The following is a 25,979-nucleotide window of genomic DNA, read 5'->3' as shown; positions in this document are numbered from 1 at the left end:
AGGTGGGCCCAGGGCTGTCAACCGTCCTGGGAGGCGGCAGCCCGGGAGCTGGGAACACCCCGTGGACACCTGTCCGCCCTCCTCCCCACGCCCCGGGATTCCTGGACTGTGGGTGGTGGGAGGAGCTGCAGAGTGCCTCTAGGAACGGTGGGTTAAAGCCGCTCCCCTCCTGACACGCAGAGCAGGCTTCCTCTCTCTGTGTTGCTGGGAGCACACGGTGCTCTGTCCGTCTGGACTATGTCCAACCTGGCCAGCAAGCGGTCCCGTTGTCCTGAGCCAGACTGGGGAGTGGGGTGGGGTTCCTCCCACGGGCCCCAGAGGATGGCTGGGCCAGGGCCCAGGCACACTGCTCTCCTGGAGGCCGGGGGATGGTCACAGGATTTCAAAGCTTTCCTACTAGCTGGGACCACTCTGGGCGCAGGGGCAGCAGTGGCCAGCGCTGAGGGCCAGACCCTTTGTGGTTCAGCCCTGCATGGTCTAAGATGTGCCTCTGAGGGGCACAGGGGCTGCGGGCAGGGCAGGGGCCACACCTGCTTGCCTTGCCTTCCTGTCTGGCTGAGCTGGAGTCACAGGGCCCCATCTGTGAGGTGGGGGTGGGGGGTTTGAGCAGGTGCACCCTCCTGGCCCCTCTGATGTTCCCACACAGGCCCCACCTCCCTGGAGGAGGCCTACCGGGAGTGGCAGCCCCCAGGACCCCTGCTGGAAGCGCCCGAGCTGGCAGCCCACACCCTGTCCTTCCTTGCCTCACTCCCAAGGCCCCCGTCTGGCCCCCCCAACTCCTGGCACCACTCTGCAGGCCCTCCCCCAAGAAGAGGCCTCCCCAGCCAGGCGAGACCGGGAGCTGGCGCTGAGTGATCAAGCCAGAGCCGGGGTGTGGACAGTAAGCGTTTATTACCACGTGGACACAGACGGCTTGGTGCGTGGACGGACCCTCACCGCCGGGATGCGGGGAGGAGCCGCGTGGAAGCGGCTGCCGCTCCCGGGGGCACCTAGGAGAAAACTTGAGACCTTCTAACGAGGCGCGTGACTTGGGGCGTCTTCTCTATGAACCCAAAGAAACGTACACTTAAATAGGCAGATATAAAATACAAAAAAAGGCTGTAGGCCTGGTGTTTTGTGTCAGGTTGAATCTAAAAAAATCCAGGAACTGAACTTTTCTCCTCATTTTAATGTTTTATCACAGGTTAAGACTTAAACGAAGCACGTCCTAGCTTCAGCGCGTGCCGAGTGTGCCGGAGGCCTGGGCACTGGGCTCTGTGGGGGCCCCGCCGTCGGGTGGCCCGGGGTCGTGGGCGGCGTCGGGGGCTCTGGCCTACGAGGTGCTGATCCCGCTCAGCTCCTGCCTGATGGCTGAGGGACAGGACAGGAGAGGGTCTCAGTCCCTTAGCTGCCCGCGCGAGGGGCCGTGTCCACTGCGGCCGCTATAGCAGGTGGAGACCGAGGCGCCCCCAGTCCGCCCCACCCCCCTCCGGCCCATGGCCTCCCGAGGCAGGGGTGCCCAGCAATAAAGTGGGGTTAACAGTTGGCCTGTGTGTCTCTTTTTGGCTCCCGCTCTGTCTCCCCTCTTCATTCATTAACTGCTTATCTGCCCATCCCAGCCTGGCAGGGGACTGGACCAACAGGAAGTTGAGCGCTTGCCGCTGGATCAAGGACAGGGTGTGGCCGATCACCCAGCCCCAGGCAGGGGTCCGGGTCTGCTGGCTCCCAGCCGCTCTCCTCTCTCCAGAGTCCCCCACTCGTGATGGGGTGGGGCGGGGGGGGGGGGGGGCGCCCGGACCGCGCCTCCCTGCTCTGGGGCTCAGCCAGCCTGGCCCACACCTTTCCTTTTCCTCTGGCCCCAGATCTGAGCCAGCCGTTTCAAAGGCTCCAGTGGGGAATGGACGAATGGATGTGATTCACTGCACCCAGCAGGCGGTGGACTCGGTCAGGCCCTTAGGTAGTTCTGTGGCTTCTGGGGCCCTCTAGCCTCTGGGAAGGCAGCAGTTGCCCTTGTAGCCCCAAACCCGGGGATCGGAAGCAGCAGAATAAAAACAGTGATCTAAGTCCACGGGATACTAAGATAAAGAGCAGATGGTTCAAAGCTGCTCTGAACTGGTGAATGCACCCCTCCCCGCCTCCGACTCATCTGGGAGGGAGCCCAGGAGAGTCAGACCGGGGCGCAGACCGCGAGCACGTGCTCACACTTGGACAAGCTCCTTAATCTGTCTGGGCCGCCTCAGTCTGCCCAACCAGAGAACTGGGAGGCCGGAGTGGGCTGTGGGGAGGAAGAACGAAACCCCTCAGGGCAAACCTTCAGCCTCCCAGCCCAGGACAGCCTCGCTGGCTGGGCCATCCTGGCCCCTGGCACAGGCACCCCTGCCCTCCCCGAGGACCCTCGGCGTGAGCCTGGCCTGGGTGCTGCCCCGTGGCGGGGTCGGGGTGCGGTAGGGGCGCCACTCACCATCGATGATCTCCTCCTTCACTTTGTGAAGCTCCCGGACCACCTCCTCGAGGATCTCCTGTTGGGAGCAGGGCCTCGGGGTGACGGTGGCTGTGGTCACGGGCAGGGGCGGCCAGGCTCCCTTCAGAGCCACGTCCCTCCGTGTTCTCAGCAACCCCACCACCGGGGAACGGTGTGTGTGAGGCAGGATGGGACACCCTGCGATGCCTCAGAAATACCTGGGCGAAGCCAGAGCGGCCCCACCCAGAGGCAGGCTGGGAGGGCCCAGAGCCCTTTCCTGGTAAAGACGGGGCAGAGGCACTGAGGCTGCATGCGGCTCCCCGCCTGCTTGGGGCCTTCTTGGGCCTGCCACCCCCGCGGCCCCCAGAAGCCCCCAGCCCTGGCTCCTGCACAGCCTCTCTGGACACACACACTCACCTGTTTCATCCGGTCCAAATCTAAGGCATCCAGGGCCACGTCGTTGACACTCCCCGCTGGCTTCATCCTGGGGAGAGGGCGGCGGGGTGTGGTTGGGTGGGCACTGGGGGAGCTGAGCTCAAGAGGCAAGTGGGCACCCCAGCACTTGCCCGCTGCGGGCCTGGCTCTGCCCTCTTCAAATGCTGCTGCTCTGGCGCCTCAGAAAGGACTCTCACGCCCTGTCTCCACCTTAAGAGGGCCTCCTGGGTACCGTGATCATATTTCCCAACCCAAGCGTCAGGACCTGGGGTCTCCCGACTGGACAGTGCTCACACGGAAGCACCCACGCATGTGGATGGCGTTCTGAGCCACACGCTCCCTCCCCTGGGAAGAGGATGTTGATAAGCTGGTTCAGAGTAAGCGCTCTGAGCCAGGCTAGACCACGGCCTGGGGAAAACTAGCGATGCTCGGCCGAGAGGCACCCGCATCTGACACGAACCAGTGTCCCTGGTGTTGGCGACCGGCTCTGTATGTGGTTTCACTCTTCTCAGGCAGACTGCTCGGTTTTGGGGACTGTCCTTCTCTGACGTGTCTGAACTAAGCTTAGCTAGTTTGAAATTTAATGTGTCCCGCACACGAATCCTCCCTGGGAAGTCTTGACAGGGACTCCCCTGGCGGTCCGGTGGTGTTTTCACTGCCAGGGCCCAGGTTCGATCCCTGGTCGGGGAACTAAGATCCCAGAAGTGGCACAGAGTGGTCAAAAAAAACAAAGAAAATCTTGGCAGATGCTTTCACCTGGCCTTTCAAAGGGGAATCACGGTGCTGAGGGAGCACTTTCTGGATTCAGTTTCTCTCCCCATGTGGAGAGAGAGGCAGGTTCAGGGAAATGACATGGCCAGAGCCACCTATAGGAATCATGGACGTGACAGCCAGTGGACACACGTGACAGCCAGTGAACACACACCTGACTGGGGGAACTGGATACGTGACAGCCAGCGGACACACATGTGACAGCCGGCGGACACACAACTGACTGGGGGAGTGGACACGTGACAGCCGACTGACACACACATGTGACAGCTGGTGGACAGATACCTGACTGGGGGAATGGGACACGTGACAGCTGGCGGACACACATGTGACAGCCAGCGGACACACATGACAGCCAGCAAACACACCTGACTGGGGGAATGAACATGTGACAGCCAGTGGATGCACCTGACTGGGGGAGTGGACACATGACAGCCGGCGGACACACACGTGACAGCCAGAGGACACACCTGACTGGGGGAGTGGACATGTGACAGTCAGGACACACTGACCGGGGGAACTGGCACGACCGCCAGGCGTCACTGTGCAGATCAGGTCGGGCTGGCGTCCTCTGCAGCAGAGGAAACCAGCAGGACACTGAAGCACTGGTGCGGCTGTGACGGAGAACAGCGTGGAGGGGCCTCCATGTGGGCCGGCGATCCCCCTTCTGGGGACACAGCCGCAGGGAACAAGCTCGCTGTTCCCAGCAGACAGCCGAACCCCACACTCGCGGTCGGCTGTTCACAACCACCATGACATGGAGACAACCTGAGTGTCCACTGACCGATGAGTGGATGAAGATGATGTCCTATCTGTATCTACGTGGGTGTGTGTGTACACACATGTACAGATATAGGTACACATCACAAACACTTATAGAATGAAGTATTCCACAATGAGAAAGAAGGAAGTCCTGCCATTTGTGACAACATGGACACTGTGCTGAGTGAAATCAGCCAGAGAAAGACAAATGCTGTGTGATCTCACTCACACGTAAAATCCAGAAAAGCCCTGACTTAAAACGGGCAAACAACAGGGTCCTACGGAGCAGCACAGGGGGCTCTGCCCAGGGTCACGTGGCCGCCGGAGGAGAGGGGCGCTCGGGGGAGAGTGGCCACATGCGTGTGTGGCTGCCCTTTACTGTGCGCCTGAAACTGTCACAGCATTTCTTACTAACTGGCTATACTCCAAACAAAATAAAAAGGTCTCGAAAAGCCAAGCTCCTGGAAACAGAGTGGCCTGGTGGCTGCCGGGGTGGGGGGGCGGCTGGTGAGGCAGTCGGGCACGCAGCTGCGGTAGTGGGGTGTGGGGGTGAACGTGCAGCGCAGTGACCGCGCCTGGAGGTACTGTGCTGCGTACTTGGGAGGCGCGCAGGAAGGAGATCCGGAAGTTCTCACTGCACACACAGAGGAGGCTGACTGCGAGGTCATGGACGTTTTAACCTGCCTGCCCGCAGTAATCGTTTACAGCATCTAACACATGAAGTCACCGTGCTCTGCACCTTGAACTCACACAGAAGATGTCAATTATATCTCAGGAAAGCTGGATTAAAAAGCCATTGAATGCCATGTAAATAAAATTTTAGTGGTCCAGTGCACAAACCCGGATTAAAAAAGAAAAAAATAAAGCGCTCCTGCACGTCTCTGGATGAACTCAGTAAAGCGGCCAAATGTGGTCCTGACTGAGTGTGTAATTTTGGATCCTGGTGGGGAAAGAGGGCCCCTTCCCTGCTGTAGGTTCAAGTCCTTGTTTGAAGAGCAATTTTCCGGGGCACCTGGACAAACTGCGTCACCTCTCTGGGCCCTGGTCCTCCCCTCTGGACAGCTCCCCGCCTAGTGACCCCGACATCTCTGTGGGCCCTAGAGCGGCTCCCCCCAGGGCACCATCTGTGAGTCTAGGAGGCACTCGGGCTCGGAGCTGGAGAACCTGCTTTCCCAGTGGGAACGCCCTGGACAGCGTGCTCGCCCTGGGAGGGACACCTGGCTGCTCAAACTTGGCAGCCCGTCCTTGCTCCACCAGCAGGACCAGCGAGCCACAGCTCGCAAGAGCCATAGGCCGGCCCTGCCCGCCTCACCTCCCCGGGCCCTACTCTGGCTCCTGCCTGATGGGTTCACCTCCTGCCTCCAGCCAGGCGAGCAGCCCAGAGAGGCGCTGCATCATGGCGACCTGGCCCAGGGCCCACGGACCGCAGCCTTCTCGTGGGATAAACCCACATTTTCCCCCTCTCAGTATGCCTTCCTCCACCCTCTCCACGTCCCACGCGTGTCAGCCACTCTGCTCTCCTTTCTCTTCTCTGAACTCGCCAGGCTGGGGGCAGGCTGAGGGCCTTAGCACTCGCCACTCTTTCAGCTTGCAAGGCCGCCCCCACACTCTTCAGGGTGGGCTCCCCTCATCCGTGTCCACTCAAACATTGCCTCTGAGAAGCCCCCTCCCTGAAGCCCTTCTGTGCCCTGCACTACCCACCCCGGGACCCTCGCTGTCTTCCCCCGAGCACCTCTAGGAATGCAGGCTTGTCTTGTTTGTGGGTCTTTGCACACGGAGACGAGCTCTGTGCAGGCAGGGACCTCAGGCCCGGCCAAGGAGCTGGCTGACTCAGGCCCCCCACAAGCCCTGGCTGACACCGGGGCACCCCTGTCTGAGCACCCACGTGTCCCCGCCGCTCCCGTGGGGCCGGCCTGAGTGCTCGGAGCGCTCTCTTGGTTGACTCGGCCAGACCAGGACCAAGCTCCGCCTGCTCTGGGTGGTTCCCCTTCGAGTTGTGATGGACGGTGGAGACACTCCTCAGTGTGGGCTCTAGAAGCCTGCACCTTCAGGCCACACTTGGCCCGTGGTTACCATGTGATTGCCTGAGTTTTTTTTTGAGCGACCTGTTGCAAACAACTCATCCTGTTATCACGTCAGCTTTTGGTTTGGGAAACATGGTCAGCATCTCTCTGGGAAGCCGCAGAGGAAGGGGAGAAGGTGCGGTGTGGGGCCAGCCCCGGGACTGTGGGCCGCAGGACGCAGTGAGGGCTGGTGAGGAGGGACTTCCCGCGTGCGGCTGCTGTCCACACACACGACCGCCCTGCGGGGGGTGAGCAGACCTCTGCGCGGGGTGGAGCGGGCAGTGGAGGCTGCAGAGGACCCCTGGCGAGCCTGCTGTCCCGGCTGGCAAGCCCAGAGCTGGGACGGCACCTCCGTAGCCCTGCACAGTCTCTCTGGATAGTCCGGCCCCCTGGGCCTCAGGCCCCCCATCAACGAGGGTGAGGAGGAGCCGGCCTACCCCGTCCCTCACGGAGCACAGCCCACCCTCTCCCAGAGGCAGGTGTTAGACGACAACGCGGCAGGGGCCGGGGTGTTAGTCACGGGAGGGGACAGAGGAGGCCCCAGAGACGGGCGGTTCGGTACCTAGAGTGAGGCTGTGACTGCAGGGGGCTCTTAGCTTCGGGGCTCTTGGCCACAGATGGGGTTCTACGAAGTGGGCGGAATGGAGCAGAGGTGAGTTGGTGCCGAGGCCTGCCTGGGCCCCCGACCCGGGTGTGGCGCGGGCTTCTGGGGCGGCTCACCTGGACAGCAAGGAGGACACGGGCTTCTCCGCTGAGCCGCTCCGCTCCCAGGGCTTCCGGCTGGCCTCTGTCGGTTCATGGCACGGACGAAGCGCCTCAGGGCTGGGAGCGCGCCCGTGGCCCCGCGCCCCGCAGCATCCCAGGCAGACGGCCCCGCCCCGGCTCCCGTGGCCCAGGCCGCCCTTGCAGGCCTGGCACCTGCATCTCCCCAACTCAGGTCGGGAGCCCCTGCTCCCGCTACTTGGTTGACCTGGTTTCAAGTCCTCTCCCCATGGCTAGGGCTTTCCTGGGAATGAGTGCCAGCTGGGCAGCAGAGCTCTGAACCAGGACCTGCAGCAGTAACCTGTGCCTCCAGCAGTGGGCCGGGCCCGGCACAGGAATCCTCTCGCCTGCACCCTCCGCGCAGCTCACACCTGCATTGCGGGCCAGCGTCCCGGCTGTCCCCGGGCTCCGTGGCTTTCCCCGTACACTGCTGGCTGGCTCTTTCCCAACCTGGCCTTGGAAATTGATTTGTCTTTCCTTTCTCAAGTGCTCTTTAACTGCACTTCACTTTACTACAAGAGGGCCACTGAACTGAATGCACTCCCTGACTTGGCAGGATGAGCAGAGAGGCAGAAGGGAAAGATCCCAGGCGCTGCAGGGGCCGGCCGCTCTGAGCTGAGCCTGGAGGCCGCGGGCTGACGCTCGCTGGGCCTGCAGGGCAGACCTGGGAGCGGGACCACACCCGAGCTCCAGGCGCACCACTTACACGCACTGAGCTTCTAACTGGAAACACGCACCCCCTCCACTGGGACATGAGGCGTTCACACGGTCACTCACCAAGAATTGTGCCACTGCCTGAGGCGAGGCCATGGACCCCAGCCTCACAGGGAGTCCGACAAGCCAGCAGAGGGGCAGGGCGTGAGGCCCAGGTGGCCGCAGAGCCGTGCCCCAGCGAGCTGCCAACAGCGGGCCTGAGCCTCCCGCCACTGGCTCCCCCGCAGTGAGCTCGGGAGCACAGGCCTGGCTCAGAGCAGACCCTGAGATGTTTGTTGAATGACTGAGGGATCAACCGCAGTGGCATCTTCCCACCACAGAGCCTGGAGGCGCTCTTCTGACCACACGCCTGTCCCAGAGCTCGGACCAGGGTAAGTTAAGGGCCCTCTGCTTTGCAGGCCTCGTCTGGCTGACTGCTCAGTGGGCAAGGCTCCCTGGTGGTGATCGTAACATCCTGGCGTTTTGCAAGGAGCAGGACTGCGGCATTTACATGCTCCTCTTCAGAGGAGGGCCCAAGGCCAGGAAGCTGAGCCTCCAGGCGCATCTCTCCCACCCCTTGTAGGTGCAGGCAGGCCTGCTGGGGAACCAGCCAGATGTGGTACTCTCTCCTCCAGGGTGCCCTGCTTGGGCTCAGGCTCAGACTGCAGGCGGCCACTGATGGGGGTCAGGGGGGCTTCCGTGCAAGATGGCAGGGCACCCCACCAGCTCAGCCTCTCTGCTCATCTGCCAAGTGAGGCCATGGGGGTCAGATCGCCTTTCTGTGAGAGCCCCTCCCACTCTAAGACCCCACGCCTGGTGCAGGAAGGGTGGGACCCCCTACCTGATGAGCTGGGGGGCTGCTGACTGGCTGCTCGGGTCCCCGGAGATGGAGAGGTGCTGGGCTCTTCCTGAAACGGAAGAGAAAGGCTCTGTTGTCAATCTGGTTAGGAAGGCCGGCTGGGTGGGGACCTTCGGGCCAGGTCATCTAGGAGACCTCAGTTTTCCAAATTATCCAGTGAACCAGTGTTACTTTCACAGTGAGACAACCACTGTGCTTCACTAATGAAGACTCCAGGTAGTGCAGGGAGGTGGTCCACCCCATGGCAGTCAGGGAAGGAAAAGACTGCAGGGAGACACAGCGGACGAGAGTCAGGACAACTGCTCACCGCCGGTCCCCACACCGAGCACCGACCTGGCAACTGTCAGGAACCCCCCACCCTGTATTTGTGGGGTGTATGAATGAATTCTTGGAGTCGCTGATTCAGAGGCAGGGTGGTCTCAGGGGCTGTGGGTCTCAGGAAGATCTCCCAAGGCCTCTTGTTGTGAGAGAGAGTACAGTTAATGAAATTATGGAAATCAACACGTGTGCCTGGGGACCAGGACCCAAAGGAAACAGGCGAGAGTGGGAGACATTACAGGTGAAATTAGAGTAATTGAAGAAAAGTCAGAAAAAATTTTAACGTCATCCTATTATTTTAAAAATAACTAGTGAGACTGCTCCCTCTATAAAGGGAAGTTCGGCCCCAGTTCCAAGCTGGGAAGAGCACCCCCAGCCCCTGCAGGCGCCTCCACTAGCCCGTCTCACAGCCCGTGAGGCTGCCTGGTGCCCGGGGGGCTGTGCTCTTCATGCCTGGGACACATCGTTAGAGCCCCATGGCCAGCAAGGGGCAGTAGCCCCGCCCAAGCCACCTGACTCCACATTCGGGGTGCTTTCCTTCTTTAAACCTTGTGCACGTTCAGGGGAGAAGATCTGGAAAACACTGAACAGTGAAGAAATGAAAACGCCAGGGACCCCCTGGAGGTCCAGTAGTTAGGACGGACCGCTTTCACTGCTGAGCGCCCAGGTTCGATCCCTGGCTGGGGAACTAGGATCCCCAATCTGTGCAGGACGGCCAAAAAGAAAAAAGAAAAAAGAAAAGCCAGCTGCCAGTGTCCCTGGCCACACTGCACTCGCTCTGCTGTGTGGGACTGTCTCGGCCCTGGAAGAGGCGTCCCAACCACATGCGACCAAGATGTGGGACCAAGGCAAATGGAACTCGCAGTGGCCTGGAGGCCTATAGAAGAAGGGGAGTCAGAGAAGGAAAACTCTACCTTTGGGGTCAAAGATTTCTCCTGGGTCCCTAGGATTTGAAACCCATTCTTTCCTGGTGGCTCAGACGGTAAAGAATCTGCCTACAATGCCAGAGACCTAGGTTCAGTTCCTGGCTTGGGACGATCTCCTGGAGAAGGGAATGGCAACCCACTCCAGTATTCTCGCCTGGAAAATCCCATGGACAGAGGAGCCTGGCGGGCTACAGTCCGTGGGGTCACAAAGAGTCAGAGACGACTGAGTGCTCCCACTCCTTTTCTTCCGAGAGCCCAGGGAGCTGGGGCTGGTGGTGCTGGCTGAACCAGCCACGGTCTCTGGAGAACCGTGACTACCCCCAGGCTCCCAGCCACACAGGCCTCTGCACTTGGAGACGGTCAGGCAGAGTCAGCTGGATGGACTCCATACTTGGTGCAAGGCATGCGGACAGTGGAATATGCACGCCTGGTCCTCGCAGGGCTCACAATCCAGCAGCAAAGAGTGAGTTAACGAGATAAGTGTGTGTGCTGAAAGCCGAGCAGAAGCACGGCAGGGCCTGGTGTGTCCACACGGCACGGGAAGCCGGGGCAGGCTGGCGGTGGGTGCACTTACTGTTTGGCTTTCGTCTTCCTTCTTGTCAGCCGGCTTGTCTGTCTGGGAGGCTGCTTTTCTCCTAACACAGGAGGAAGAAGACATGCCATCAGTCCTGGAGGTTTCCACACTGACCGGACGCCTCTTCTGTGTGGACGTGGCTTGGTCCTCAGAGGCCCCTTGCTGGGGTCTAACCTGGTTCGTGTGAAGGAGACAGCTTGTCCAGGCACCTATCTGGCCTGGGGTGATGCCTGAGCGAGTGTCCAGGCCTTCTGTGCTGGCCCCAGGACTCTAGACGCCAAACTGGTCTGGCGGGGGGCGTGGGCACACTTGCATCTCTGTCTACAGCACCCGAAGGACAGAAGTTGGTCCACACCCCATCCAGGTCAGAAGAGCTGGGTGACAGCTATGGCCCCAGAACACCCAGGCCTGGCCGTGAGGGGTAGGAGAACCCCGCAGGTCAGTCTGCAGTCTGCGGGAGGAGGAAGCCTGCCGTCACCCTGAAGTCCCTCTGCCTTGGAGCCCAGCAGCCACGCGCTCCCAGCCTGGATGCTGCGAAGAGCTGCTCAGGAAGGAGAGGCTCCGACAGACGCCTCTGGTCACGACAGCACCCGCCTGGGGCTGAGGCCCTGCTCAAACACCCTGAAAACTCACTGCTCTCCGCTGGCCGCACTGGGCACTGACATCTGGCTAGTTCTCAAATCCACACGCAGCAGCCTCTCTGAAGCTGCCAGAACACACAGTGCTCCAGAGCTCACAAGTGAGCTGCCCATCACGGGGGAAGCCAGCCTGATGGGGTGACGGCCACCAGCGGGCTGTCCCCGTTGAGGGACCAGCCCACGCTGCAGCCTCCTCAGTCACACGGCGGCCCATTCTTCATCTGCTCACCCCGGGAAGGACGGGTCCTCCTAGAGACCCGGGAATCGTTCCCGACGTCTTCCTCCCGCCAGCGTGCCCGCTCAGTCCTGCCTCTGCATTTGTGTCTGGGCTGGCTGTCCCGTCTTTATTTCCAGTGCTGGGTGCAAGCACCCCGGCTCCTCCCTGGTCTGCCCCTGTGCCCGTCCAGAGCCAGCGTTTGGTCTTCTAAGAAAACAGCGGACCAGGCCCCTCCAGTCCCGTGGAGGTTTCCTGCGCCGCGCACCTGTGGACAAGATGCAAGATGCCCCCGCCTGGGAAAGGCTGTGGGGTGGCCCTCGGAGGGAGGAGGCAGCAGCTCCGCCAGGTCCTCCGTTCAAAGAACAGCCTGCGAGCTCCTTGCTGGTTGTGTGGGGTGTGTGTTCTCTGTGGGCCCGGCTCTGCCGCCAGCACCTGGCGTCTCCCTGGCTCCCGGAACACTGGCCTTTTCCTGTTCTGAGAAACTTCCTCTCCGTTTGGTCTAAACCATCAAGGCCAAGCTGTTACTGTGAAGGCACTGGTGCTGGGCTTGGGGAGAGTGTGCATATTTTGTTTTTAAAGAAAATCTTCTATTTTTAACATGAGGCCCCCCTGGAATGGAGTCCAACCTGCCTGCATGACGAGGCTGCTTTTCTTGGACAGCAAGGAGCATGCTGGAGGCGAGGCCCGCTCCCAGTCCTCCGGCACCCGGGTGAGCCAGGGCACAGGACCCCATCAGCATACCCCTGCTGCCACCCCATGTCCACAAGTACGGCCCGAGCTCTGTGATCTCTCCCAGAGGGAGCTGACTGACCGCTCCACCTGCTAGGGATGCAGCTGGGGACCAACCAAGCGCCGTGGCGACAGGCTGATCACCCTGGGTGAACCGGAGCCGCAGGCGCTGGTGCGGATGGGAGTGGAGGCCCGATCCCCGGAGCCGACCAGGACATGGGGCCACTGCTGCTCTGTCTCTGGGGGGACATCCTCGGGGCTCCGGCCACCCGGTCACTCCTCCTGGGGCCTCTGTAACCTCCCCATAGGATGGGCCCCATCATCACCCATTCCCCAGGGGGAACAGTTCTCTTTTTCCCGGAGAATTCAACTCTGAAATTATCTCCAAATTTCTCTTCGCTCAGGACAAGGCTGAGACACGGCAGATACTTTGAGACGAACACTTGTTTGACTGAAATGAGGCACGTTTTAGACTTGAGAGGACTCCTTTTGGCTCGATGTCTCAGACTGACCCCCGGAGAAGGGAAACCTGACTGATAGTCCCCCTGCCCGGCTGAAGCCAGGGGATGGTGGTTGCTGGTTGGGGAGGGTGGTACTGCACCCCCCTACCCCTCTGGGCCGGGAACTGGGAGCAGGAGCTCCCCACAAGCAGCTGAGCTGGCCGCGGTCAGTCAACACACCCACCTCTTGGCCAGCAGCTTGTTCATCTCTTCCATGAGGCCTCCTCCACCACCCCCACTGCTGGCCCGGTTGGCGTCAGACTTTGAGGGCCCGCTGGGACTGGAGCCTCCGGACGCATCTTCTGGCTAAGGGGAGAGGATGCTTCAGGCCAGTGACTTGAGGGAAAAGGGGCTGGGTGTGACGGTAGAGCTGGAAGAGGCCAGGCCAGGCCCTTCCCCAACCCCACCCGCTGGTGTCAAAGTCAAGAGTCCGGAGGGAGCCGTCGACTGGAGGTCACTGTTCACAGACATGCCCCAGGTCCACTGGCTCACGGTCAGCGGCCTTGACGAGGGCGGGTGTGATCTGAGGGGCAAGGGGGCATGACAGTGAATCAGAGGTGCCCTTTAGCCCACAAACACACACGGCCTTCTTCCAGAAGCTCCACCTGCCAGGACACTGGGGACGGCTGGGGAGGACCAGCTGAGCCCGAGGAAGCTGACAGACTTAAACTCAGGAGACCCAGGGCCTGAGTCCACGCTGCAGCTGCTGGCCTGCGTGCTCGGGACAAGCTGCTCACATGCCCAGCCCTCGGTTTCCTCCTAAGGGGGGCGGCAGCTCCGCCTCACGCAGCGCCGCCCCAGTTCTCCTGGTAACCGGGGAACCAGGGTTGGGGAGGGTGGTGATGCGCCCCCTGGTAGGGAAGGGCCCCCTAGCCTCATCCTCCCCCGCCCGCCCCCAGGGGCCCGCGACGCTCACCCGCTGCACTCGTCTCAGCTTGGCCCCAGCCAGGGCGGCGGCCAGGCCGGACACGGAGCTCTCATCGTGGCTGGCGCCCTGGGCTCCTCCGGCCGGCAGTGGGGGCGGGGGCGGGGGGGTGGCCCCCGTGGGTGGTGGTGGGACGGGGGGTGGGGGTGGGGGTGGAGGGCCGCTGCACGAGAGGGGGGCGCTGGCCGCAGAGGAGGGGTGCCCCGGCGGGAGGCTGGGTCCTGAAACACAGCGGTGGGCTCGGTGAGTGCCTAGGCCCCGCGGGAGCCTCTCGGGGAGCTCCTCGGCGGATGAGGAACGGCCCAGGGTCACTCTTCCAGGAAGCCCCTCAGGAGGCACTTGCTACTGTCCCGGTCCCTGCCGACACCTGGGGCCTGGCGGGACCCAGTGACACATACTGGCTTCGTGCCCCCGAGCTCCACTGCCTTCCTGCCACTCAGCGGTGGTCTTCCCGGGGAGAGGAAGCCCTCTGGTGCACAAATGGCATCTGTCTCCTCCTCTGCTCCTTCTCAGCACTGAGCACCCGCCAGGCACTGGCAGACCTCAGCCCCCGAGATGCAATGGTGGCCACCCCCTTGGCCTTGGGGGACGGCGGCAGGGCCGACAGGGGCGCGTGTCCAGGAGCAGCGCCGCGTGCTGGGCAGTCCCGCCCCACCCCCCGTCTGGGTCTCTGCTGCCTGCCCGGCCCTGTGCAGGGCGCTGGGGACCAGTGGCCACAGGCTCCGTGCTCTTGGAGCTCATGGCCTGGTGGGGAGCAGTGAGTCAATCACACGGACGACTGCACATCTGTCACCGCGGAGGGTGACAAGTGCCAGAAAGAGCAGACGCACAGTGCCACCTGGCCTGTGAGGAGGGGCTCCGGCCGGCTGGAAGCCTGCAGGAGGCTTCCTCAGGGAAGGAAGAACTACGCTGGGACAGGAGTGAAGCCTGGTGAAGGGGGCACGGGCGCGAGGGAGGTGGCGGCCCCGGAGGAAGTGAAGGAGCCGCAGGAGGGGCGCTCGCGGGGTGCTGGGCCTGCAGGGACCAGGCCTGCGCACCTGGAGGCCAGGCAGGGAGCCCAGGTCGCTCAGAGTGATGGGGAAGAGCTGCCACGGCGACAGGGTCAGATCCGAGTTAGAAATGCGGGGTGTGGCTGGCACCCTCCGAGGCCCGTGCGCCCAGCAGCAGGTCGCCGAGTGCCCAGTGTGTCCCAGGCACCATCCAGGGCAGGGACGGCCCCCGCAGGGGCGGGACGCTCTCACCTGTGGCCGAGGTTCTTCTCTCGAGAGACTCCTGTCGCTGTTGGTGCTGCTGCTGCTCCATCACTTGTCTGGGAAGCAACCACAGAGGAGTGAGAACAAGTCTGTGTCAGAGCCCGGGCTGCAGAGTCAGGCTTCCCCGCGGCCCCCCGGGCTCAGCAGTGAGCCCGCCTCGTCCCTCCCTGGGCTCCCGCTGCCAGGCCTGCTGTCCCCGTTTCCACAGGCCGAGCTGTGGCCAGTCCAGGCCCCCACCCAGGGCAGCGCCGGCAGCCCCTCACGAGGGCTCACCACCTAGCCGAGTGACCAAGCGTCCCCCGGGCTGGACGAGCTTGCCTGCTGTTCAGGGGCTGACGGGCTCCGCAGACACGACCTCAGGGCCACCCACGCCCACTGCACCTGGCTGAGCTCATGAAGCCAGTGGGAGGCTGTGTGGCCGTGCCGGGTGACCCCGGCAGGGACAACCTCCTGGCTCCTCGCAGGAGGGCCCTGGGTTGCTCTTCAAGGCCGGGTGAGTGAAGACACGGGCCCAGGGGCACGTGCACAGAACCCGGGCTGCGACGCTGGTGCGGGAGGGGCTCAGGGGTCACGGGGGCTGCCGACGCTGAAGCCTGTCTCGGGGCGCGGGGCCTGGGCCGCTCTGAGGGCTACTTTGCTCCCAGGCAGGAGGTGGGAGGGCGCCCGCAGAGGGAGAGGCCGCGGCCGTGCGTCTGCACCACAGGCTCCCAGTGCTCTGGTGTTGGGCTGGCTGCTCAGGGTGTGCGTGGCAGGGAATAAGCACGCGGGGCTGCCAGCGCTTTCACCTTGGAGGAAGGACAAGGGACACGCGGGGCTCACTGCACGGCCACTGAGGAGCAGAGCGCTTTCGGGCCCCCACTCTGGGAGTCACGGGTTTGTGATCACGGGTGGGCTTTTTCCCTTTCCTGGGCCTAGATGCCTCTCCATAAATAAGAACACGTGTCATGGGTTCTTGGAAGGACTGTGCCCGGTATCTAAAAAATACTGAAAAAGGCCCTTCTGACACTAAAGATGTTTGGAAAGCTCCCAGCAGCATCTGCATTAAGCTTCTCCATCCAAACTGCCAAAACATCACCCCCAACTCCAGCCTCTCCAGCATGATCCACGTGCCCAGAAACCCTCCACGAGAGGAATCGGCCTTCTGTGGACGCAGGATGCTGGTGGTGAGAAGACAGGACGGCTCCGTGCTGGGCTCACTGCGTCCCTCGTGGGCACCACGCAACCCCTCTCCAGGCCTCCCTCCATCCTGACCAGCAGGTCCCTGCTCTGGAGTCTGATGCCTGTGGTTCACAGACTGACCTCGGGGGTCACTTGGCCTGGGGACGCCGACTGCAGACAAAAGTGAACCGCGCTCTGCGGCCAGCAGCCCTGGACGCTGGCCTTGGTGGTGGTGCTTCTCCAGCTCTTAGGGCCCAACAGCAGGGTCTGTGTGGGACCCCCGTCCCTCAAGGAGGGGTCTGGGAGCCGGCAGAGGGCTGGGCCGGGCCAGTCCTGGTGCTGCTCCTAGCTGCTGCTTCCTCTCTATTCTCCCACCTTCAGTGGCTCATGTGAGAAACAGCACAGGTAACGATAACCCCGACGGCTCGCGGGAGCGTTAAAGCGAGACAACGTGTGCCTAGTACGCCACATGGCATCCTGAGAGGCTAGGAATGAATGAATAGGAGCCTTTCTGACCTGAGTCCAGGAAGCATACACCCACCTTTCCCTTGCTAACACTGCTACCTGCAGTCAGGAGACTGAGGCCCAGGGTCACAGAGTCCACCGTAGGGGACAGGGCACTCACGGCAGGGGGCAGACTCGAGGCGAGGACCCTGAGAGCCTCAGCCAGGGGCGGGCCTCCCAGCCCTGACCTCGGGCTCTGCCTGAGCCTGGCCACAGGCCGGGAGCCAGGCGCTCTTCCGCTCCCCTGGAGAGGATACGGCCCAAGCCTGCCTCCCAGCACGGCTACACAGGGCCAGGGTGCCAGGCCCTCAGAGACGCAGAGCCCCTGCCCAGCAGGGCGGGCCCACGCCCTGGCCCTGCTCTCCTGGCACAGGGACTAGGGAGGCGGCTCCTCCTCAGACACCGCGACGTCTCCTGTAACTTCAGGACAACAGCACTGACCGTTCCTTCCAGACATTCTAGACGCACCCTGGAGGGGGCGGGGGGACGGGTCACCCTACCCCACAGGAGCAGCCTCCTCCGCGGGCTAGCCCCACGAGGACGAGGACACGGCCCTGGCCTGGCCACCCAAGGGCGGCTGCAGCCCAGAGTGCCCTCGCGGCCTCTGTCTGCTTTAACCCCTGCTGCGGGGGCCGTGCGGGGCACCCGCCAAGGCATCCAATGAGAGACCAGGGCTCACAAGGCCTCCAGACAGACAGACACGAGATGGGGGCCTAGGACGGGCTCAGTCAGACTGGCCCGGCGGGTCGCGTGCAGCCCAGGCCACATCCCAGGTTCCCGGACGATGACCTCCTAATACACCTGGGAGGGTGTTCAGTAAGTGAACGGGCCGGGACTCCTCCAGGCTGACGGTGAGGCTACAGAGTCAGCGGTGCCCCCGCGCTGTGAAACCACACGCTCGTCATCACTGGCAAAGTGGCAACAAACTGCCGCCTCTTCCTCTCTGGTCAGGCCTGTTCTCCCGCCCCCCCCGCCCCCACCGGGTGTGGCCTCACGCCGGCCCTGCTGCGGGGTTACCTTCTCTGGATGTCCATCTCGTCGGGAGAGGGGCCATTCTGCACCTGACGCTGGCTGGAGGGGCCTGTGGGCAAGAGAAGCACAAGGGCGCAGAGGTTAACGGGCAGAGGACCCCAGGGCCTGCCCCGCCCCCGCCCCCTGGCCCCCAGGAGACGGTTTCACGGCTGGCTCTCAGCCTCGCAGAGCCCGGGCCCACCCCACCCTCCCATCAGTGCCCTGCCCCTTTCTTGTGGCTCTTACCGTGGAGCCACTTCACAGGGTCCAAGCTCACCCTTGCTCGTGCTGACCCCCCTTCCCTTCCCCTCACACGGCACCTGCGGCTGTCACTCTGCTCTCAATCCCCTAACCTCGAACTCCAGTCCCTCCACTTCTCACAGAGCTGTTATAACCTGGAATTGCCAACCCAGTGGGTCCATTTTATTCCGCCTTGTGAGCAGGGGAGCAGCCTTCCAACAGGAAGAGTCGGGATGGGGATTTCAGCCTGTGCCCCTTCCCGTGACGTGACGCCCTCCTGCCTGCATCCAGGAGCCTGGAGGTGTGGTGAGGGCAGGTGACAGGGTGGCAGAGGACGACCGAGCGCTGTGGAGCCTTCTGGGCCGCGCTCCTGCCCTTGACCCTGAAAGTAGGCCTGGAGCAGGCAAGGGCTGCCGCGTGTGCCTTATGTCCAGACAGGGGCTGCTACTGTGTTACGCTTACAAGAAAATCAGGCTTTGGCTCCAATCTGAGAAAGAGCCGATTGTTCGTTCTCTCGGCCAGCTCAGGTGTCACTGGGGAACTGCAGACAGTCACGGCAGCGGGGGAGGGACCGGGGCAAGCTGGCCTCACGCCTAGCTGCCGAGATGGGGAAGGGGAGTCATCTCCACTCCAGGATGAGCGGCCAGCAACGCTCAAGAGCGAGACAAAATCCACGATGGGCAGAAGGCCTGCCCCACAAGGTGCTTCAAGCAGCTGGGAGGTGAGCCGCGTGTCCCCTGGAGCAGGGCATGGCAGGACACGGGGTAACAGAATCTCCAAGCTGAAACAGGTCACCTGCTGCCCCACACCGGAGCCCTTGGTGCCTCCAGGCCGCTCTCCCGGCAATGGAGGCGTGACCTCCCGAGGGAGAGGGTTCCTTCTGACAAGGAGGTCCCAACCTACCCAAACCCATGAAGGCTGACTTCCACCCCTAGGGGTGATAATACGGGTGGAATCTTGTTCTGTTTTTCTATACTTGACAGCCCGTTCTGTGCTGGAAGCTTGCTTCCATGCTTGGCAATGCCCAGCCCTAGGCCCTGCTACGGGCTTCGGTCAAGTTTTCTGCGAGCCTTGTCCACCGCTTCCTGGCCCCTGTGTGGGTGCTTCGGAGGGTCCAGGTGGAGGGCAGTGGGCCAGCTGCCTCACGGCAGGAACATTCCTCCCTGGGAGACGCTGCCCTGCTGGGCACCCACTGCTGCACTCGGTCGAGCAGGAGAGGAGATGTCTGCGGGCTCTTTACAAGGTGACTACACACACATGTACATCTGGTGGCACGCGAGAGGAGTGAGAGAGACACTAGTTTTCTTTCCCTGTCTTTAAACACCCTTTTCCTGCTCTATTTATTCAACATACAATAATTTCGCTTGTTTTAAAAACTGGTTTGTCCGTCAATATGTTCAGTATAGGTGTTGGAAAATTTCTTAAAGATTAAAGAAAAACAGTTCCCAATTAAAAAAAATCTACGGTGGAGGAGAGGTCTTTTTCTCTCTCCTATTCCATGAGGCCCAGGCCTGAGGGCTCCTCCCCTCCTTGTTCTCAGGAAACCAGAGCCAGAATATGAGAACAGTGCTTTACTGTGGCGTCAGGCACTTTTCTTAATTTAATTTACATTTACTTTAATTCTCACAACCCCACCAGACAGTTCCCAGGAAGACCTGTAACAGGTGCGGGAACGGCCCAGAAAAGGCTAAGGGACACAGCTGTCAGCAGCAGAACCTGCCTCAGTCTCCCTGGGAAACGCCACTTCCTTTCCTAAGTTCAGCTGCAGCGCGTGTCGACTGAGACGGGGCTCAAGGATGAGGCGTGCAGGGGCAGCCTGGCCGGAAGGGCCCTGGGTGAGGGCTGCAGCCCTCGGACAGCGCCCGGGCTCTGCCTGGCGTCCACGTGGCGGGCAGGGCTGCCCGCTCAGCCCGACGTTTGGGGATCAGGCCCGACACCCGCACTCCTGCCGAGCCTGGATCTTCCCTCTCCTGGCTGAGCCCGTGCTCTGGAGCCCCCGCCTGGCTGGGCTGGGCCCGCCACGCCAGGACCCCGGCTGGCAGCAAGCTGCCATGGAGGTTTGGGGCATGCACCCCTCGCTCTGCCTGCTGGCCTGGCCTGCCTCCTGACGCCCTCAGCTGGCCAGCCCGGTTCTCCTGGGTAGGGAGGGCTGAGCAGAGCCCCCGCTGCTCCCGGGGGCCTCTGGCATCTCACGGCGACACGGCTGGGCCTTCAGACACTACGGAGCAGGGAACGATGACTCTGGTTGCGTAAGGCCTTCGTTCCTCTTGACCACAGAACACGTAGGTTGGTTTTGAGCTGTGAGGGTCCTTCGCATTAGGATGCACAGGCCCTCTGTCTCAGGGGGAGGGGTCTGTCCAGGGTCACACAGGGTGTCTCTCCATCCTATGGGTCAGTTCCACTTGCTGGCCACGTGCCCCGCGGCAGAGGCGCGAGGAGGGGGAGGAGGCGCTGCCCTCCAGGAGGTCTAGGGCCCTTGGGACACTCGGGCAGAGCCTGTCCATGGTGCTTCCTGAAGTCTCAGTGTGGGGGTGCTTGGTGGCTATCACCACTCCCGTCTGTCCAGGGCCCCATGTCATCTCCCGGTGGTGCGCTTAGAAGCCAAGGTGGAGGCCCGGGTGAGTCTCCCTCGCCCCAGAGCCGTCTCAGGCCAGCCGTGCCCCTGCCTCTGGGATCCAGGTGGGGACACTCCCCCCGCCATCCCGTCTCCGCAGATCCCCACAGGGTCCACCCGCCTCTCCCTCCCCGCGTGGCTGCCTCAGCACCTCTCCAGGACCCTTGCCGTCATCAACCGAGGGGCCCTCAGCCTCCACCCTCTTCCCTTTCTCCATATTTGTCTTCCACCTGACTCTGCAGACCGTGCGATCTCTGGAAGACACAAGCCTGACCCTTACGGGGTCCAGTTCAAGCCCATCCCCATGGCCACTTCTCCTGGAGACCGCCCCCAGTAGGCCTTCGGTACCCGCTCACTAAGCCCGCACCACCTGCTGTGCTCCCTCCTCCCCGACTGTGGGCCCCTCAGTACCCCCACCTTCCTCACTGCCAAGTCTTCAAGGCCCAGCTCAGCAGCTGCCTCCTCCAGGAAGCCTGCCGACATCCGCCTGCCCCCCACCGCTTGATTGCAAGGGCCTGTCTTACCACGCCGCTCTCTGTTAGCACCCTGACGGGACAGCAGGTCTCCCCTCCCTCCAAGACCTGAAGCTCCCTGAGGGCAGAGCCCGCGCCTCTCACTCAGCGCTCGAGGCCCGATCAGGTCAGGCACTTGGCGTGCTCTACTGAACCGAGTTGGAAGGTCCCAGGGAGCGTGCACTCGCCAGGCCCAGGGGAAGGAACGGGGCTGAGCTCTGAGCTTCTCGGATGAAAGTCAGACCGACCGAGAACTGATCCACCGGAACACAGGGCTCCCCACAGCCGTGCCTGCTCGGAGAGGAGGCCGACCGAGGTGCGGGGCCCAGGCTCACCACTCCCCGTCGGGAGTGGGTGCTGGCGGCTCTGAGGGGCCGGGGGACCTGCCCCAGGCCACGGGGCCCAGGGAGCTGGCCTCGGCGTCACAAGCTGGCCACGTCTGGGAGCTCCAGACGGCCTTCACCCTACTCTCTCACCTCAAATGAGTCAAAGCCTGACTCATGCTGCAGACACGTGACAGAGGAAAACGTGCCGGGACAGGGACCAGGGTCGGGAGAAGCGGGGGCCCGTCTCCGGTGTCCTGTGGGTCCCGCCCACGGCAGCAGGGCTCACACCCCGATGAGCCGAGGCAGCGGCGGCTGCAGCTGAGGGAGCCCCTGTCTGCACACAGCGCGGGGCCAGGGGTGGGGGTGGGTTGGGCTCGGCCTGCATCCACCTCAGGACACAGAGGGAGGCAGCGGACTTCCGGCCCCGAGGCCCACGTTCCAGCTTCAGGTGGACGGTGTGTCAGACACCCACTCCTACAAGCTGCTGACCCAGACGAGGTCCTTTCACCCTTGGGGTCACGAGGTGCGGGAACACGGAAGAGAAACAGAGCCGGAGGGGTGGGGGAGGTTGGCCAGTCTCGGGCCAGCAGCCCACCCGGGAAGCGGCCACAGGGGGAGGGGAGGCGCCAGAGGGGTGGGAGCTGATGGCTAAGGGGCCTAAGGTGCGTCGTGTGAGTGACCGAGGGTCCTGACGCAGGCCAGACTGCAGGCGAGAGTGGGGCCGGAGGTCTGAGGTCAGAGATCAGACCTGGGGCAGGCCACGGCCTCAGCCCCTCACCTGTGAGCAGGGTGAGCAGCCCCCACCCTCCAGAGGGAGCAGGGCAGCTGCTATGGCGTCCCTGGCCTCCACCTGTGACTGAGACTCCAGGGTGAGATGCGGCCGCCCTCGGGGACACTGCCCCGGTTCAGCAGAAAGGCGCAGGGGCGGCAGACGGCTGAAAACCTGGGCACACAGGATCAGGCTTCTAGAAGAAGGGACAGAGGGGCCGACCCCCCGCCCCGCCCCAGCCTTGTTGAGAGGGGGCAGGGGACAGGCAGGGCAGAGGTCACGCTCCGTTGTGCAGGGGGTACAGCCCGGGCCCCTCGTCCCCGAGGACACGGAAACACAACACGCGCCCGTATGTGCAGGGCCCGGGCGCACGGCCGTCCGCCTTCACCTCCAGGAACATAACTGTCTGTTCTCCTCCTCGTTCCCAGCACTTACTGTAGTTCTTGGCACCCGGTCGACACTTGACAAATATTTATTGAATAAACGAAAGACAGGGCCCCAGGCAAACTGTCTCACGATCAACGGATCAATGACTACCGAGACTGAGTGGGTGGCTCCTTCTAGAGCCCTCCCTCTGCCTAGAAAACGGTCCTAGACATTCTCCACCTCCTGGGGAAGGGACAGTCAGGTGGGGCGGGGGAACCAGATGGGAGGAGGGGGCAGAGGGTCCTAAAGAGGAGTGGGAGGCACTGAGCAGAGAGATAGCCCGGGCGGGCGCGTGACGGGGTCGAGAGGCCGGGTGGGGGCAGAGGGGCCTGCCCTGGCCTGGTGCCTTGGCCGCCCTTCTCAGCAGGCACCCACCCCGCGCAGCCTCTCAGCACCAGTGTCCACGGGGAGAGAGACGGCAGGTCGGCCTGCCTGCTGCCATCCTCCCGACCACACGCAGGTGGCCCTGCACACGCAGTACTTGGGCGAGGTGTGTGCAAACCCGCCCTCCTGACCCAGGAGGCAGATCTGGATCCCAGGCTCTCAGGCGTGCAGACCCTGAAGGGACCGAGCGAGGAGAAGCCCCAGAGGTGGCCCCGGGTCCCCTCCCCACCAAGCAAGCACTGCTCCTGGAGGTCCTGGTCGGGACCAGACACTGGTGTGGAGGCTCTGCTTCCTCTCCAGCCCCCCGTGACCCCCACTCCCATTTTCCAGCCCCTCCCCATTCCCTCTGGGCCTCTCTGGACCGTTTCAGACTGTACAATCCCCTCCGGGGCGAGCCTGGAGCTGGGAGGCCCAGCTTCCTGCCAGAGTGCAGCGCTGACTACTTAGGCCGCTCTCCTTCCAGGATTCTACAGGTGAGAAGGATGGAACCGAGGATCACCCCACTCTCGGTCGCTACAGTTTCCGAGGGCAGGATGTTCACAGAGGCCATCCTGGGGCCGTGCGATCCTCTCCCTCCTTTTGAACTTCTAATCTATGTACAAGCAGGCCGCACCACCTTGTAATAAAGAGTCCCCATGGAGGGGACAAGCGCTCGGGTGCAACTCCGCGCTGCATCTGGCCGTGCAGGGCGGGGCAGGCCTTACAGCTCCCGCCCCAGGTACGCACTCGGTTGCCCAGCCAAGGTGGGTGGGTGAGCCGAGGCAGTGCTGACGCGCCTCCTCCCGAGAAGGATCATCCTCTTGAGACCCGTTAACACGTTTGAGGCCCCAGGACACCTGCCCAGCTGCTGGGGACACAGGGACCGGCTTGGTTTCCAGGCGGCCTCTCCAGGCAATCCCCTGGGCCTCTGGAGAGGATGGAACCCGAGACCCCAGCAGCGCCAGGAACCACGGACCCAGCACCTGCTCAGTGGCGCTGATGGAATTCCTGGCCGGCGAGCGACAGCCACCTGGCCCGGGCTGGGCAGAGACCCAAGCCCCCCCCAGACTCCCCACCTCTGCCGGCTCGTTCTCCTGTCTCCTGAGGCGCCTGCGTCCTGCACGGGCCCAGAGCCGCCGAGCTCTGAGATGGGGCGCAGCCTTCCCCGCTGGTGTTAGGCTCCTGCTGCCAAGCAAGCAGGCATCCCCGTAGAATGGGACCTGTGAAGTGGGCTGGCCGTGGTCTTCAGAGCCACCCTGCCAAGGCCCCACATGACCTGGTGGCAGAGCTGGGACCAACGCCCAGGACAAGCGTCAACAGCCTAGGGCTCTGTCCATACCAGCGTGCTGATGCCTGGCCCTGCTTAGACAGACAGACAGATAGACAGCTGCCTCGTCCCCTCTGTGCTCAGGAAGCCCGAGGGGTGGGAGGCTTGCCCCACTTCCCGAGCTTGGCTCAAGAGCAGACAAATCCTGACTGCCACCGCCCTGCTGGTTGGCTTCTTGCTTAAAGTCACTCTGTGTACTTTTCAGCCCAGTCCTTACCAGTGAAATGAGGCTCAGAGCAGCAGCTGATATGTGAGGCAGCTGGCTTTGCTTTCCTCAGGTCACAGTGTCAGATGATTTATCACTGCATTGATAAATTGATGGTTTATCATAGACGATAATGACCCCTCCTCTGGGTCATTTTCCACTGCAAGCCTCTAACACGCCCTCATCTCTGGGCCCGCCAGTTACGGCTTGCCCCAGGGTGACCAGCGGTTAAAGCTGTGTCTAAGTGGCCAGTGTCGAAACGACCTGTAGACCCAGAAGATCAGCATGGGCAGATGCACAGGCTGCCGTTCAGAGAGGGCAGGCGGCCCAGGACCACAGTGAGAAGCAACCCCCAGCCTCGCAACTAAGCATCAGCAAGTACCCCCCACCCCGAGGAGACAGGCCCCTTCACTCTGACGGTGATGGCAGGAGGCCCATGTGCCACCCAGGGTCCCAGCGAGGAGTGTCCCCTCTCCTGGCATAGAAGGGTCCTGAGGCGGGGCGAAGGGAGAGAGCTGCCTGAGAACACATCTGAACTGGGACAGATGGGGCTGGAACCCAGGCCTCCCAGCTTCCAAGCCGGGACGCCGCCAACCGGCCTGCTCGGTCCCACTCAGCTCCATTCCAGGCCGATGCGATTCAGTCAATTACTGCCCGAGTAAGACATTTTTTTCTCCTTTCTTAATAAGCTCCATTCAGGACATAAACCTCGAAAAGCATCTCAAGCAGGATAAAGTGCAATAAAATCGGTCAGGTTTATCATGCAAAGGACCTCTGCGCCATTTCTGTGATTAAGCTGCTCAACTGTTCACGGCAGATCCTGCTGGACCTGTGTCACAGATGGGGGGAAACTGAGGCTTGGAAAGAGTGAGCGACTTCCCAAGGCCACGGGCACCCCACGCGGATGGGGCTGCTGGGACTGGAGCCCACAGTGACCACCACCGAGTCTGCCACCTGCTGTGGCGGCCTGCCCATCCTGCAAGGCCTTAGCCAGAACAGCATCTCAACCCTCCAACCCACCAGTGAAGGGACTAGGTCCCAGGACCCAGGGCTCCGCACCACCCCCACCCCCAGCACCTGGGAGTGAGCGGGGAGGGCCGGGGAGGGGCTCCCGTCACCTACAGTTCACCCTGCAAAGCACGCTGCAGTGGCAGAAGCAGAAGCAGTGGAAGGTCCACTCCCTGCTGACCATTGCGGGGCCCCGGGCGCCGTCCGGGAGGCGCGCCGCTTGCCTCCTGCCCACTTACCTCTCCTTCCTCCGCCGCTGGCCTGGGCTCTGGGAAACCGATATGCCGGCAGCCGTCTAATGGGCTTCACTGCGTCAATCTTTAATGAGGCTTCCCAGCCAACCTATCAGAACCCTCCTGTCCACCCGATTCCAGAAAGCTCGGGGGCCGGGGGGCCTGGGAGGAGGGGCCCGACCCCAGCCCGCGGTCCCGCTGACAACACGTGTCCTCCAGAAGCCTCTCCTGTCTCCTGGGGGCTGCGGGGAGGGACCGGGTGACCGACCGAAGGACGAGCCCTGGGCAGCGCTCAGCATGGCTGCCCGCTCCCCGCCGGGTGCCCCTCGCTGTTCCTCCTCTGGGGTCCCAGCCAGCCTGCCTGTCCTGTCTTCTGTTCCGGCCCAACCCGCTGTAAGGCCTCGGGAAGTCAACCTGC

General features: G+C 62.7%; 1 protein-coding gene across 7 annotated transcripts in view; it reads right to left on the bottom strand.

The window, feature by feature from the left end:
* Positions 1-872: 872 nt before the first annotated feature.
* Positions 873-25,979, bottom strand: part of EVL (Enah/Vasp-like) — a 140,782-nt gene continuing 115,675 nt past the window's right edge. For 3 of the 7 annotated variants that reach the window (XM_043922428.1, XM_043922426.1, XM_043922427.1), the window contains exons 4-14: positions 17,545-17,608; positions 14,854-14,921; positions 13,604-13,833; positions 12,872-12,993; positions 10,604-10,664; positions 8,768-8,834; positions 7,192-7,258; positions 7,034-7,096; positions 2,858-2,924; positions 2,441-2,498; positions 1,357-2,254 (exon numbers count right to left, since the gene is read on the bottom strand). In XM_043922428.1, the coding sequence (XP_043778363.1) occupies positions 2,178-2,254; positions 2,441-2,498; positions 2,858-2,924; positions 7,034-7,096; positions 7,192-7,258; positions 8,768-8,834; positions 10,604-10,664; positions 12,872-12,993; positions 13,604-13,833; positions 14,854-14,921; positions 17,545-17,608 (944 nt within the window). In that variant the 3' untranslated portion in view covers positions 1,357-2,177. The other 4 variants (XM_043922429.1, XM_043922431.1, XM_043922433.1 and 1 more) reach the window with 3 other exon arrangements.

The sequence above is a fragment of the Cervus elaphus genome, chromosome 13 (assembly GCF_910594005.1).
Source record: "Cervus elaphus chromosome 13, mCerEla1.1, whole genome shotgun sequence".
NCBI classification, from domain to species: domain Eukaryota; kingdom Metazoa; phylum Chordata; class Mammalia; order Artiodactyla; family Cervidae; genus Cervus; species Cervus elaphus.
Note: the sequence above shows the minus strand (reverse complement) of the source record. Positions and strands in the feature narration are given on the sequence as shown.